We start from the raw sequence: 16,237 nt of genomic DNA, 5'->3' as shown, positions 1-16,237 counted from the left end.
AATCCCGGAATTAATTAATTAAATCATAGAATTGATTGTTTCTGCATTTGAAATGTATGTGCATGTACGGTACTTACCATCATTACCAGCATTACGCTACATTTGCTGCACCACACTTACCACACTCAATAATTTTTTTCTTACCGATCTGACAGGGTATACGATATTGACAATGCCTTTCACGAGAAGAATTAAAATTAAAAAATTATAAAATGTGTATTTCTGTCGAAAGAACGATTTTACAATATTATCCCATAAACATTACGATTAAAATTTACATTTCTACACTGAATTTGTTTGCATGTGAATAATCCCGTTTTGGTGTAATCATTGAAAACTGTTAGAAAAGTGTGTAAATATATAAGAAGCCATTCAGCTTAATAAAAAAATTGTGTGTAAAAATGTCCAATACAAGCTGGATGATGAGAAATAGAAGCCTGCGGTCGAAAGGTAAACAAAATAAATTTTTTATCCAAATTTATCGGTTAAGTGGTTCCAATCGATCTGGTTTTCATTCATTTAAATGGATTTTCATGTATTACACTCCTGGTGCGCCTTGCCTTGCGTTTATAGCGTTTAAAGTGAAGAGCAATGTATTCTCCTTAATTTTGACGGATGATATTTGGATAGGACGAATGAAATTATAACAAAATGCCAAAAAGTGTGTACGGAAAGGGCATAGTGTGTATGAAAACGTTTCGCTTTAATTGCCGGGATGACACTTCAATCGCTGAAATAGCAGCGAGTATTTTGGAAATTTTTGTTTTTCTCGTATAAACCACTGTTTGTCACCGACAAATTGAAGCGCATTACAAAACGATCGGTGTATCAAAACAAAAAATCTGTTATCTGCTATCTGTGAGGATAACAAGGATAATATATTATTGTTTGCTGTTTCTAGATTTTTAAAAATAAGCAAAGAATAAGAACTCGAACTCTATTCGGACCAAATGGTTTTCTGATAAATCTTTCGTTTTGCATCGATTTGATTACATTCCGGTCGTTACAATTTTATTTTTTTCAATTACTCAATTTGTAGTGTATTTGTGTGTATAGCACATCGAGTTGTTGGTCAACTCAACATTGCACATTCGATAAATATGTTTTACGTAAGCGATTTTATCATGATGCAGTTTTGATGCATTTTACGATTTGTAAACATTTACCACACACACACAAAAATAATATGTAAACATGGAAGATGCGAATGTTCAACAACGCCGAATAAGCCGACCATCGAAGGTAGTAGGTTTATTCGACGGTGCATTTTCAGTTGGAGGAAAATTGATTTTTTTTTTTAAATTTCTGAATCATGCACACGTGTACAATTCTATACCCTTCGATGATTTGTATAGATTTGCACGATGGTTTTTTACTTGTCTCTTGAGCTAGGAGACTAAAATAATTCAAGCTCTGAGTTCTTTTCTCATAAAACAACTAATTTATTTTCCCAAATTACACCGTATTTATAACAATCTTTTTCCCATAATCTTATGTCTAGGCTTGATAAATTTGTTATTATTTATTGTTTATGTTTACTGTTTATACTTCTTCGACTCAACAGTCAATTGCATATTATTTTCATTATCAATGTTATGCTTGTACGCACCTTGTTTGTTGACCTGAATTGTCAGTTTCCGTTGTTTATTCTATTTGCTAATATTTAACACCTTTCTTTATTTATAATATTTCATGGTAATTATGATATTTGGTAATTTATTCTGTTTATCTCAATTCAAACATCAATGTCCAGATTGGACATCCTCCCGCTCTTCAGCCTGTTCACTTTACAGGTTTCTTGGTGCCGCTTTTATGACAGCACTGAAAGTTGGTTTGTCATTCTTGTCCCTTCACGAACCCTGACTTCATAATTTCGACAATGACGTCCATTCCCAATAGAATGTCCACATTACCCCTTGCGTAGAACTTAGGGTCTGCCCAGGTCAGTCCTTTCAAATGATTCCATTGGCTGGGGTTGTAGTCTTGATCTGGCAACATTTTAGTCAAATTTTTCAAAATGTATACATCTACCTCTAAACTCCAACTGCTTTTGAATCTCGGTGAAATTTTGATTGATGCTCTCTTTGTTTGACCAGTGGCTGCCCCGCCCACACCAGTCACTTCTATTTCTGAATTTGTCAATGGTAGTTGCAAAATGTCAGCAGCTCTTCTCGTCATCATTGATCCTTGGGATCCTGAATCGACCAGAGCTCGTACTTTCCATTTTTTCCCATCCTCAGTTGTGACTTCAATCACTGCTGTGGTTAACAATATTTCCCTTGGTGTCAAGCTGGAATGTAGGACCACTACTTCTCCTGCTTGATTACCGTTATGCTTCCTTGCTTCGTGTAGCCAAGTGCTGTGTTTCTTGTCGCATTTCTTACACGGCTTCTTCTTGTCGCAACTCAATTTTTCTTCATGCTGGCGAAGACAGTTGAAGCACAATTTATTCCTTTTCGCCAAAGTCCAGCGATCTTTAACCTCCATTTTTTTCCATTTTTCACAGGAAAATAGCTGATGTTCCTCCTTGCAGGCTGCACAGTTTGCCGAGTTGATCGAGGTCTGGTACGATTTCAATTGACCAGATTTCTGTTGCTCTGGTCGGCGATTGCTGCTTTCAATGCGTTCCATGATTCGGTATTGTTCCTCCATGAATGTTTTCAGTTGTGTCCACGTGGGTAAAGCAACCAATGTTCCGACATGCTTTTCCCATTCTCGTTGAACGTTTTCAGGGAACTTGTGTGAGATGCATAGCACAATCCAATCATCCCAATGTCCCGTTGGTCGTCCCAAATTGCTCAAAGCCAAAATGGCTTGATCCGTTGTATCCAACATCTTTTTCAGAGATTTGGCCTCATTTCTTGGTGTTGGTTGATTCATCAGTTTGTCCAACAATTTATAAACAACCACCTTGTTGTTTTCATACCGGTTCGTCAAGCGATCCCAGGCACAACTCATGTTGACTTCAGAGATCGTTAAGTCTCCGATAAGGTCCTCTGCTTCTCCGGTCAGATTTGTTTTCAATATCTGCATCTTTTGGCTTTGTGACAGTTGCTTATTCTTCAAAACCATCGTTGAGAACAGATCTCTGAAGGTGACCCACTTGAAATAATCACCTCCAAATTTCGGAATCGTCACCCGACCCAATTTGACTCCATCCTTTGCACCCTGATCTTGCTGGAGTTGTCCTTGTAGAGTTACCAAAGCAGTCTCTACCTCTTTCTCCAGTTCATCGAATCTTTGGTTGTAAATCGCATTCACATTTCCAATCAATCCTTCGTGTTCCAACTCGATCCGATTCCAAATGTCGCCAATTTTTCTTCGCCTTGATTGTCGCGTATTGAGGTGATATGGCGTTCAACCCTTCAGTTGCGATTTTCATGTTCAGGTCTGCCACTTGCCTTGCTATGGCGTCCAATCTTCCATATTGCGTTCGCATGTCCACATCCGTTTCGTATTGATTCTCTTCTTCATCATCGTTGCATACGATGTTTGTCAAGGCCGTATAATAAGCATTATAATTGTCAGTGACCATTTGTTTCATTTTGGAATAAGTGTCGTCGATGGTTATCTTGCTTTCCACTTCCTTAGCGGCGTTGTTGAAATCTAACCAAAGTTTAGCCAATTCTTGTAGACGTTTACGTTTATATTCTGCATGTTGTGATTGCTTGTTGCGTTTTTTGTGTTTTTCGAAAGCCTCACTTATTTCAGCGGCCAATTCTTTTAGTTCTTCGACTTCTCTTGCCGACATTTTTGAACCTCTGCACTTCTTCGTCGATTTTCTTTTGTATTATCACTGACACCAGTTGATGTGGATGTGCTGCGTACTCACTCTCTTTGGCTACCTGGAGTCTTTCGTTATATGCTTTGGTATTTTTCTTACCAACAACCTTGTTTATTTGTTCCAACTGTTGTCCAAACGATCCTTTTGACTGCTCGCGTCCTACCGGTTTAGGATGGGGCCTTGTCTCTTCGTTAACCACCAGTTTTTTCGTTGTGAAGTGCGACACTCTCGCCTTCATTGATTCTCTGCACCACTGCTTCGACCTTGCCGACCGTGATGTGTGGACTGTATTCCGTTTTTTTTCGAGCACCCAATGGCTCGAAGGACCAATGTACAATTCTATACCCTTCGATGATTTGTATAGATTTGCACGATGGTTTTTTACTTGTCTCTTGAGCTAGGAGACTAAAATAATTCAAGCTCTGAGTTCTTTTCTCATAAAACAACTAATTTATTTTCCCAAATTACACCGTATTTATAACAATCTTTTTCCCATAATCTTATGTCTAGGCTTGATAAATTTGTTATTATTTATTGTTTATGTTTACTGTTTATACTTCTTCGACTCAACAGTCAATTGCATATTATTTTCATTATCAATGTTATGCTTGTACGCACCTTGTTTGTTGACCTGAATTGTCAGTTTCCGTTGTTTATTCTATTTGCTAATATTTAACACCTTTCTTTATTTATAATATTTCATGGTAATTATGATATTTGGTAATTTATTCTGTTTATCTCAATTCAAACATCAATGTCCAGATTGGACAACACGAGTGTACCACTTTACCATGAAAATTGTCGTAAAATAGTTACCATCGATTTAAGGCAATTGCCGAAGACAATTAAAAGTTACTATAACAGAAAATCGTTGTTGCCGAAAATTCAGAAAATTAAAAAACGAGTCGATGTTTTTGAACGACATTCAACAGGGCTGGTACAAAAATCAAAAATGTTCTAAGCAGCGACAATAAAAATTGTTCTAAGTTACACCCCTGCTGTGATCATGCATTCACCCTTATTAATCAATTATTGCTTGAGAAATGATGAAAAATTCATTTTCCATCGAATAATCGGTTTATCGATTTGCTGTAAATCAAAAGCGGTTGGAAAATAAAATAAAAAAATCCAGATTATATCGGATAATGCTTGCGGAACTATTTAGCAACAAATGCATTTAAATACTTATTACCAGCAACACCTCTTCGAAATTTACACAAAATTTCGCTGTGGGCCCATAACCTAATGTCTGAGATAAATGAAACGACCAGTTTCAATGCTGATAAAGAACAAACTGAATTTTATTATATGAGATGATGTGTAAGTACATAGAATATCCACAGAAGGTGGATGAACAATAGGAAACATAGTCCAGTTGAATGTTGCATATCAACAAGATGTATAATTATGTAAGATGCAAGGCCGGATACATTGATTGCGGGAGAAGGCAATAGTAAATATAGTGGCAAATTCTTGCTTTGTACATCCACGCATCTTTGGGGTAGATAAATGGGTTTAAAAAAAATCGATGAATATTTGGAGCAAAAAAAAATCTGAATAATTGAAAATCCCGAACCGAACTCGACCCCAACCTTTCCGATTACTTAGAGCCAAAAAAATTCCGGCTCGGGTCAGGTTCAGAACTTAAGTTTTTAGCGAGTTAATCGGGTTCGAATTTCGACTCGCTATTATTAGAAATGTAAGGTTTAACAGTTCTTAGACCGATTTAAATGATATAGCGACGTCCACTAAGATTTTTATGCCATTTAGAGCCTAAAAACTTAACAATGCTTTCTAGTGGCCGAGACTTGTTCGATTATCAAATGACTGAAAACTAAAACCGGGGAAGTTCTAGCTCATTTAGGACCCTGCGAGTTTGACAGAATTCGATTACGATTTTTCGTAGTTAGTATTGGTGCCCCATATTTGCCGGCGATTTATGTTCTATGTTTATGCTTGTTCTGCGACAAAGGGTATGTATAAAATGAGCTTATCTCGCTGCGCTTTCTGTTGTAACAACTAGGGTTTAGCGTTTTGTAAAAAGTTTTTCATTTTACATTTGCAAATCACTTCTAATCGTTCGTTATGCAAGAAAGCAAAATGGTCTACAACCAATCAACATTTTTCATCAATCTTAAATTCGTTTGATAGCCCTTCGAATTCTCTACAAAACGAGCTAAAACAAGATGTCTTTGCTTTCCACTCATAGGAACTGCAAGAATCCAAAATGTCATGCCGGTGACGTCCGAGGAGAAAAGATATCCTAAAATACCACTCGGTACCAAAACCTCTGATTTCATGAGAGTGCACGGAAGGTCTGAACTTTAGCTGTTTTGTAATCAGGAGTCAATTCTGGATAAAAAATACCCCCAGCCCTTAAGAAATAAAAAACTTTTTTTTTTTGCAAAACTCAACACTCTTTGGGGAGAAATGCGAAATTGAAAATCTGAAAAATTTCCTTCTGTATTCACCAGCGTTGAAACTTCCCATGCCCATGCTTGGGGTCTTTTGATAGTGTTCTTCGAAAACTAATGTCTGAGTTGTCTTTCTCCTGAATCAGGCCAGTTTCCATGGTTCTTGATAAATAGGTTAGGGTCACTTTTGTTAAGAATAGAAGCCGGGTGGAATGGGTGGAATTTGTTTCATATTCTGATACAAATTTAGGTTCTTGTCGTATTTAGTTTTGCTGTAAGACGGTTGAGTTGAAGTTTCGGAAACGTCCCAATACGAAAGCTACAGACTCATACTTGATTGAAACAGTATTTCGTCCGGACGTGGTTCTCTAGTGAATTATAGGAGTTCTGTTTTTCCTTCACCCGAAATTGTGACAAATAAACTTTAATTTTCTGTCTTTAGCACCGACACTACCTTCCGATTGGTATCGCTTAGACATAAACAAAACAAAAAATGAAAGTGCGGTCGAGATATACGTCGAGCTCAGCTCGCCGAAATTAAGCATACCAAGGCGAATTAGTTTGCTCAACGCATTCGTTACAATTTATGATCCAAAAAGGGAGAAATCAAAATTTAGTTCGCATTCAGAGTTGGCGGCCGTCGATGATATCATATTGAACAGGTAAGTCCTTTCCATCAATTTTCTATCGTTAGAACGCGATGTTAAATTTCAAAAACATAGCACGGAGGTGGAATGTTCGACGGCAACTGATGATAGCATAACCATATTCACAGCGGAAGAGCTGCTCTTATGGTAAGTCATTTCATTTGCAAACGTAAATATTGTGATGTGTAAACGAGTCCCATTTTGTTGCAGCCTTAGCGCATCGCTGGGACATCAAGTCACCAATGTTCGAGCGGGATCGTTGCGTGCAATTCGATACATACTTCGGTCGGCCGACGATCTGCAAACATTCAACGATATGCAATTAACACATCTTCTATGTCGCAGCCTTGATGTTTTGGTCGAGTATGAGGAAGAGCGTGTTCAGGCCTTAAAACTGGTAAGAATTCGATTTATTGCTTCGGCATATATAGTGAAACGGTGCACATAATTACACATCGCTTAGGTGCGCAAAATGTTGGCCATCTCGCCGAAACTGGTCAGTCCAGTAATTGTACGATCCCTGGTAGCACTCGGTGACAGTGGTGTCGAAGAGAATGACCGAATGTTGCGTGCTTGTTTAGCCACATTATGTGAATTCGGTGTTTTAAATCCGGTTCTGTTAATTGTATGCGGTGGCGTAAGTGTAATCACACGAAATGTAATGGAATGTCACAGTCCAAGAATAGCGGAAAGTTTGTGCGGTGTTTTGTTGCACTTGTTGGAATGGCCACAGACTAGGCATATAGCAGGTGTCCGATTAGATTGTTTAGCTGCCCCGTATTGTGACTTCACTTATCGCCTGGGTATTATGGACAAGAACAAGTAAGTTTAAAAGAATTGGGACAGGAGTTAGACGACTGCTTAACACAATGTTTACTCTCGCAGAGATGCCAGAGATCTTCGATTCACGTGCAGTCGGCTGGCTCTTTTATCGGTTTTGCGTAGTTGGACTGGTACTATAGAGTTCTGTGATCCAAACCGACCATCCGGTCTGAAGGCAATTGTCGATGTGCTGTATTTGAATCAGCTGGAAGTGCGCAAAGCTATATTAGATTTGTTATATGAACTGTTGTGGCTGCCGCAACCGGTATGGACCGACGAATATTCGGTTGCATTGGCTGCTATCGATCCGGCTGAATATCAAGACACATGGAGCCTGGCGGAAGGTTTTGTGGCAATGGAGGGAAGAAATGTTTTACCAAGTTTAGCCAACTGTGTGCCAAATATATGTGAAATACACACGTCGTTATTGCTGTATTGTTTTTTAGAAACAGGTTTATTGAATGCCTTAGTCGAAGTGGTTGTGTCCAGTGACACATTCATTTCCGTACGGGCGACCGTTCTTATTGGTGAGTCGCTTTCTCGGTGTTTTCGTTTTTTTTTTTCATTTTTATTAATCGACAAATTGTTCCGCAAAACAGGGAAATTAATTCAAATGATGCACACGCATCTGCCTAGCGACATTTTTAATACAAGCTCAGCGTTACCAGCCCTTGTTACGCATGCAATTCAGGGAAACCATCAGGCACGGGCCGCCATAAATGCTCTACATAATTTGCATGAGATGCACAAAAATCGGCCAGCGTCGTGCAGTTTATTTCTCGATTTGATTATCCAAAGTGGCGGTAAGTTCAAGCAGTCAAATGAACCATTCCCAACACGAGCCTAACACATTCGCCGTTCGATTCCGCAGGCATCATCAATTCGAAATTGTTCAAACGAGAGCTGAAACTGAGCGACACATTTTCAGCTGCCCTACCACAATACGATACACTCGAACGCCGGCGACACGATTCGGTCGGTTCGAGTACGAGTAGCGATGAAGCGTCAAACACTTCGGTGTTGTCATTTAGACGTGGTGGCCTTAATAAATCTTATATCAAACAGTATCTTGCCAATCTCAAGGAAAAACTCAAACAAAACGAACGTCTGCTACGCGATTCGAATGTGTTGGTGAACGAAGATGGCAAAGTGTGGGACTGGGACATTATCATCAATATATTGAAGGTATGGCGGTTCGACGGTTTTTGGCAAAATTGAATTTAATAAAAAAAATTCTCTCCAGTCGGATGTGCTGTCGAAGCTGGACGAAAATCACTGCAGATTTATTCGTCGGTTAATTCACTATTACAAGCCGAGCAGTAATCGATTTTCGCATCAAGACCTTGGTCATGGTAGAATGATACCGCCAGTTGTGATGGCAGGCATCGAGCTGATCGACTGGTTATCGAAAACTGCTGACGTAAGTGATCTTCTGCGATTTTATGTCACTCACACACAGTCCCAAACACAATCAATTTCGCGGTTTTCAGCTCCAATGTGTTCGAATGTTGACCGATCTATTCTCCGACATTAACGTTCAACTCCATGCGATATCGTCGAAAAATCCCCACGAATGTTTGTTCAGTCCGCAGCACATGACCAGCACGATGAGTCAACAATATTTCATATTCATCGGACGAATGTGCCGCACAACGGCTAGCATGCGAATACTCGTGAACACAAACATCTTCAAACAGTAAATATTTTCACCCGAATAGTCCCGCCCAGTTCAACCAATTTTCCAACCCTTTCCAGACTGTCCAAATTGGTCACGACGACCAGATTCACCTGTTACGTGAAACTGATCGTGTCAGGTCTGGACTACTCGAACGATTCGATGCCACGAGAGATTCTCGGCAATGCGTTGACGGCCAAGCGTACCGCCTCCCGATTGTACGCGACCCAGTTCATGTTGGTGTTGTTGCGAGCAAGAATGATCAATTTCGAGGTGTGGGGACTGCCGTTGCTGGTCGCTCAAACGAGAGACGCGGATCGAACGGTCGCTCTGACGGCTTTGGAAATTCTGGATGAAGCGTGCTACGAAAGGGTATGTGATACATCGAGTAATTGCACGGTCGGCCGTCAATTTATTTTGCTCGTTTCGCCTCCCGCACAGATGTATTTGGAGGAATTGGTCAACAGTTGGTATAGGTTCGACAACCTTGGTGACAATGGTTCACTTCTGATGATTCGGTACTATTCGATACCGCGGGGCTTATTGCACCCGAAAGCGAAAGTTAAGCAAGAAATCGATTTGTGGGTCAAAAGTTACTGCAAAAGGTCGGTGTCTGAAATGTTGTTTGTTTGACTAACGGAATTCATGTACCAATTTTGTCCCGTAAAGATATGTTCTTCTGGTTGAGGCTGACACCCATGCAGTCCTAACGTTACATACCAAAAGCGACGACGGAACGTACAGCAGAAGGAATTGTTCGTCCAGGCGTTCTACATTTTTACCTAACATTTTACCTCATTTATACGGTCAACTGGCTCAAACGACAAAGGTATGCCGGAGAATTGTCCCAAAAGTGCTTTCGGTTGACTCATGTGACACGGTTTTTCCTTTCAGGGGTTGACTGAAATCAAGGAGCATGGACATATTGAAAAACTAATTGACATTTTACATCAATTGAAAACGGATACGGAAATGGATTGTTTGGTACTGAAGTCAGCGATGTGGGCACTGTCCCACCTGGCCACCAGCAACGACGGATTACAATATTTGGACGAGGAGAAGTCACGAATTATTGAGAAAATTATATTTTTGGCAAAACACTGTCCCGTTTATTCGATTCGTGCCACAGCCGTTCACTGTTTGAGCTTAATTGGCACCACAAAACTCGGTGCTGACATTCTCTTCAAATACGGTTAGTGTTGTCCAACTACTCACGCTTTCCTTTGGAGGAGCCGCAATCTTAACTTGTTCGAGTTTCAGACTGGATTTGCGTGCGTCACGACCGGGATACATTGTGGCCGATCTGTGAACCAGAAGATTGGATGTCGAAGCATATGACACCCATTCGACATCAGTTGGATGATATGCCGTTACCGTACAATTACACGGGAATTGACGAAAATTTGAATGGATTTTTCACAGCCAACGAAACAACGACACCGCTTTTCTTCGACGATGCGTCGTGTGACAAAGTTGACGGCAGCGAAAACAATGAGGTAACCCAATCCACTGTGGTCCGTGCTGTGATCGATATTTCACATGTTTCCATTTTCAGATCAACCCACAAAATCCAACTCGTTCGAATACACTTCCCGATACAGTCAGTCGTCCGTTCCACTTGAAGCACACCCGTTCATTGTCCGAATCGAAGACCACCGACGAATTCAGTTCGGTGGTTACGTCACGGCCTCGTTTCAATTCCGGCACCGATTCGAATACGTCCGGTGTGAGTAGCTCGGATTCGGTGTACGGCCGGTATATGGTCAGTGATCTGTTGCAAACGCTGAGCCCGATTCCCAGTTCGTCGAATCTATTGGAAGTGCACAAGTCGACGAATTTACGCATACGGAAGATTTCGTTGACGGGTGCGTCGTTCCGTGAGACAACCATCAGTCCACAGGATGAAACAGGCTACGCAAAACTTCGGTCGATTCGACGGAATACTAGGCCGTTGTTGTCAGAGTCTGCAGCCGATGAACTGGCAGAAGTTATTCACGGATCGAAGTTGTCGCAGCAGCGTAAATTGAAAGTGAGAAGTTTGGATCGAAGAAGTTCATTCGGGTCGGTATTTCTTGGCAATGCGGAGCATCTTTCAACGTTTCTAAATTCAAATCTAAATTTCAGTTACGAAGAAGCACCAAAGAGGAGTCCTGTCCGTGTTCCTAACAAAACTGACGCAAAGGGCCCAATTTATTCAGGTACGGCAAGACACTAGGCGCAATTTGCCTTCAACGGTTCACTTACGCATTTCTCCATTCGTCCGTTTAGGTATTTGTCTTCCAAAGAACATCTTAGATTTATTCAACCATCCACCATCTTCCGGAACTTATGTGTCACAATGCGTTCAAGAAATGGAAGCCATTGACATTTCAGCGAACGACGGTTCTGATAGTTCAGTAAGTAGCCTATCCGATATATCCAGCAGCAACAGCAAACGATCGAAATTCGTCGGCAAACACAATTCCAACATATGCCTCAGCTGCTGTCGCTTAAAGGCCAACAGTTCACAACGGTACGACAGCGATCGCAACATTCATCGACCGATCAACACCAACAATTCACCGTACAATTCCACATTCATATCGTCGGACAGTGTGCTGGCCGAAGATAATATGCCATACCGAATCACCATCAATATACTGCGACACGTTCATCGGATCGCCAATCCGGTGTGGAGCAAACAGTCGAAAATAGCGCTGCTCGAACTGAAACAGAAACATCCGGCCTCGTTCCAGAACATTTGTCTGTATTCGGAAGTGTGTAAGGCGCAGTCCAGTAACACATATCGTTTGAATTCACGTCGCTTTCTGCAGGAGTTATTTTTCGACTTGGATTTTAGTGGTTTTTTCGCCGAAGCGGGTGAAATTGCGGAACGGAAGTCAATGGCGGCCAATGCTACAACAGCTGCAGCTATATCGGATTGTGATGTCGTTGATGGTGCTAGTTGTAGTAATAACGTTAGTAGTAATAATTATAATAATAATAGTAGTGGCAGCAGCAGCAGCAGCAGTAGTATTACTAGCGAACAAATTTATACACTAAAAACACAACTGAAATCACCTTTACCAAGTGTTACAGAGGCTAGTGTCGAAGATCTTCTTCAGCAGGGTAGAGCGAGTAACAGTAATCATCTTGTTGATTGCATCGAAACCAATGATGATGGTACCAAAAAGCCATCAAACCATAATTTACGATATTCAGGGACGGGACGACCGCGATTCAATACTTTAGAGTTAGACCTTAGTTGTACAAAGAATAAATTTCCGATCACCGATCGTCGAAAGATGGACTTTTCGCCGACATTCACATCGAATGGGATATTCGATCAGTGTGTGGTGAAGAAATTGTCCACGTCGATGAGTACGGCGGGCAGTCTATTTTGTGAGAAACGTATTAGTGCATCGAAGTCTGAAGCTGCTTTCGACAAGCCTAATGTAGAAGTTAAAAGTCCTATTAGCTATACCGATTTGATGAAATTGAAACGTGAACAATGTCCTCCATGCAAGTCGGATGAATAAAAGTCCGTTGTCTGTATGTATGTTTGTGTGTGCGTGTGTCTGAGCCTGGGTGGTTGTCTAGCTAGGTAAGTGTTCGTTTGAGATTGCTTTATTTTCGTAAGTTATAAAAGGAAGAAGAAGGAGAAGAAAATGAGAGAAAAATTTAATGTATTTTTGTAACGCAATGGCAAATGGAAATTAATTTTCGTTTTTCCTGCTTTCTAAACACATTAGTTTTGTATACGAATTTAGATTTTATAAAAATGGCGAATTGTGGCGTGAAAGTTGCAAATTTGTGTGTACATATTTGGGAAGAGAAAAGTTATAGTAGACGGGGGGTAGAGATAAAGAGAGAGAGAGAGAGAGAGAGAGGAACAGATAGAGAGAGAGTCCTGAAAGTTATGTTATTTGGAAACGGATCAAAAACACGAATGTAATCAAAATAATAAAAAAATTAAATTGGCTTCCTAGTCAGTTCAATATTTTCACATTATGTACACCCTTTGCCGCCATTTTCAACCAAAGACCAAACTATAAAAAGACTTCATATTTTTCTAACTTACGTTAAACAACTTGTCGAAGTAATAGAGCCCACATCTTTCTTTCTTGATTTTTATTTAAAAAAAATTCTTCAGCATACTGACAGCCTACGAGCCTATCAGTCCATCATGTGTAAGGTAATAGTTCGAAACCTACTATACCTGCTATACTGAGGGACTATTTTGAAAAAGCAATTTTCCACATTTTTCCAAATTTTCGCAATTGTTTTTCGAAATTGTGGAAAATTCAAGAAAATTTGGACAAAAATTATATCGCAGAGAAATCAAATTGAAGATTTTGGGAGCAACCCAAGTTTTCGGATCAGAAAAATCATAAGCAGAAGGTAACGATACTCAGCATCCGCAAATAGAATGAGTCGAGTGACATTTATTTTCAACAAAAAAAAAACTCAAAATAAACTTCAGTTTTAATTCGACTCACACATTATATCCACCTGCCACCTGCTCATCATTTCTCTGTTTCGAATTTTCGACTGGTAATTTTCGTGTCGAATCTAAATCTTAACTAAATTTTATCACATTCATTTTGACATCAAAATCGTGGTTTCTCTATGATGTATAAGCCGACTGAGATTACACTGTACACCCTCTGTTGATTAATGTGAAACCGCTGAAAATTAAAAATGCCAGAATGGCATAGGTTTCGAGCTTTGGTCTCATGAGGTGCTGATGATCCGCGTGAGCTATTGGCATTCTTTTCTTTCAACTATAAATTGATTTATTTGGACAAATGAAAAGTTTCTTAGAAATTGCTGGTTTGTAGATTTTGCTTGTGATTTGGGAATGTTCTTGTGTTGCTGCATTTAGTTCAGATTTTTAGTTGTTGATTTGACTTAGAAATCGTCGGACCGTTGACTATGTAAACTGGGTGGTCCAAATTTGTATTTTTTTTAATTGCTTGTTGGGTTACTAAGAACTAAGTGAAGAGTCATTGCGAGAAACTCAGATCAACGTTTAACCTGCTTGTTGGAAAAAGCAGAGAAAGACATTGACACAAAATGAAGTCCACAGGAGCACAAGGTCTATTTTTAGGAAATTAATTCTTAAAAAATTCCTGACAATTCCTTCAATTGTTAATTCAGAAATTTAGGAATTTGAAGGAATTCTTTTAAGAATTAAATTTCGGAAACTTGTGCATCATTGTAACACCATCAATAAAATGCGAAATTGAAGCCAATTCCCCTGATTTTTTTATGCCGATCCTAGTTTCAAACCATGACCTTCCATAATTTCTAGAGGAACCCGCAAAGGATTTTCTGGACCACCCTACTGAATATCTCTAAAAAGGAAAATGGTAGCAATTTGTTATTTCACTTAATGGACATAACCTTTTTATCATCATAACCAATTGCTACGAGGGGACATTAACTTCAAGAGGCAATTTCATTTTTATTGTTTTATCTGTAACATCAGCTTCTTTAGAAGTTCAAGCTATTTAAATAGTAAAACTGATCAAACAGTCGTACACTGACAGTGTCAAGGCTTTAGGTTCGTTTTAGCTACTTTCATTTTTTTTTTGTGCATTGGTTTCTATCATCGTTCGTTGCGCTCGAAGAAATTCACTTCTAACATAGATGGCATTGTCAAGTGTGAGTTTGTTAAGTTTTAGAAATTTTATAAATTTTAATAAGCGAACGTAAGACCAACAATTGAAAGACTTCTCGTGTCGTAAATTTTGCGTAGTTTTTAGGAAAATCAACACGTAGTACTTACCGCCAGAGAAGCTTTTCAAAATAGCTCCTACGCATGGCAAAACTTTTGCGACTACGAAGAAGTAGCGTCGTTCAAATGTGTTCATAATTATAATATCGATTTACATGAAGTGTGACCTTATTATATCATCAATTTTCAATTTTTGTGAATTCAAATTAATTTTTCTATGACACAGTCGGTATACGAACTAAAATTTTTTTTTAAATTAATTTTAGGGTTTATTGAGGATTATTTGGACCAACATTTTTAAAGGAAACATCGGAATAGGTTCGTAGCTCTTCCGATGTTTCATTTATCACTTTTTTAATGGAATATTTTCACACTTATAGTGAATGGAATTACTGGTTTTCTTAATAATTTGTTGTACATGCCAAAGCTGATGTAACGATTCATCGTTAGCTGTTTTTACGTGCTTCTGGTACAATTACCGACCAGAAGCACGTAAATCACTGTACGTACTAGGTTCCAAATTTTTATTTTGACGAGTCCCGAATGGGATGTTATGTACTAATATCGTTTTAATCAATATTTACGTTTTTCATAGATGGTTTAACTCATTTGATCGAATTTCATCTCAAGCGTCACAAAATTTACGTCCACAGGAGCGTCTAACAAAAGCGAACGTTTCATACATTTTCGAAACTTTCCCCGTACATTTTGGCGTACGCTAAGCGACGACGGTAGACTTATTCTCAAGAGTGTGCATTGGTGCATTGTAAATGACCCCTTAGTCTTTGTTGAATTATTTACTGTGTATGTATTAGATCAGGGCCTATTTTTGGAAAATTTATGTTCTGCTGAAATTTGCCTATCTTTGCCCAAAATTTACCATCAGCAAATTTGGGAATTTCTGGTGGGTTTTGGCTAGGTATGGAAAATCAATTTCCCAAAATACGCCTTGTATTTGATAGTGTCCGTATTACGGCGTGTTCTAATATCACGATCGCTTTTTGACGAAACTGATGGTGATCTAAAAAAAAATCCCTTCATCCCATACTAACCAATTTTGAAAAAAAAAATTAACGGCTTCCGATGCTTTTGTCAATGCTTTAGTTTCTCATTTATACCAACCACTTACGTTATGAAAACATCTATCGATGTTATAACTGAATATTGCGGTGGAGA

General features: G+C 39.3%; 1 protein-coding gene across 1 annotated transcript; it reads left to right on the top strand.

The window, feature by feature from the left end:
- The first annotated feature begins 148 nt into the window (after nt 1–148).
- On the top strand, nt 149–14,178 carry LOC119069629 (rapamycin-insensitive companion of mTOR). The gene is made up of 18 exons (XM_037173727.1): nt 149–450; nt 6,641–6,860; nt 6,921–6,992; nt 7,056–7,242; nt 7,309–7,667; nt 7,731–8,194; nt 8,267–8,470; nt 8,539–8,852; nt 8,911–9,087; nt 9,158–9,363; nt 9,423–9,714; nt 9,784–9,947; nt 10,012–10,171; nt 10,237–10,534; nt 10,603–10,838; nt 10,898–11,403; nt 11,467–11,540; nt 11,611–14,178. Exons 1-18 carry the CDS (start codon nt 402–404, stop codon nt 12,858–12,860), a joined length of 5,232 nt encoding a protein of 1,743 aa, XP_037029622.1. The 5' UTR covers nt 149–401; the 3' UTR covers nt 12,861–14,178.
- The last annotated feature ends 2,059 nt before the right edge of the window (nt 14,179–16,237 follow it).

Source organism: Bradysia coprophila (genome assembly GCF_014529535.1).
Source record: "Bradysia coprophila strain Holo2 chromosome X unlocalized genomic scaffold, BU_Bcop_v1 contig_38, whole genome shotgun sequence".
Classification (NCBI taxonomy): Eukaryota; Metazoa; Arthropoda; class Insecta; order Diptera; family Sciaridae; genus Bradysia; species Bradysia coprophila.
Note: the sequence above shows the minus strand (reverse complement) of the source record. Positions and strands in the feature narration are given on the sequence as shown.

Coding starts and splice junctions, on each gene's coding strand:
- LOC119069629 (XM_037173727.1), top strand. CDS start 402: ATGTCCAATACAAGCTGGATGATGAGAAATAGAAGCCTGCGGTCGAAA. Junction 6,993..7,055: donor GCGGAAGAGCTGCTCTTATG/GTAAGTCATTTC, acceptor ATTTTGTTGCAG/CCTTAGCGCATCGCTGGGAC. Junction 11,541..11,610: donor AAAGGGCCCAATTTATTCAG/GTACGGCAAGAC, acceptor TCGTCCGTTTAG/GTATTTGTCTTCCAAAGAAC.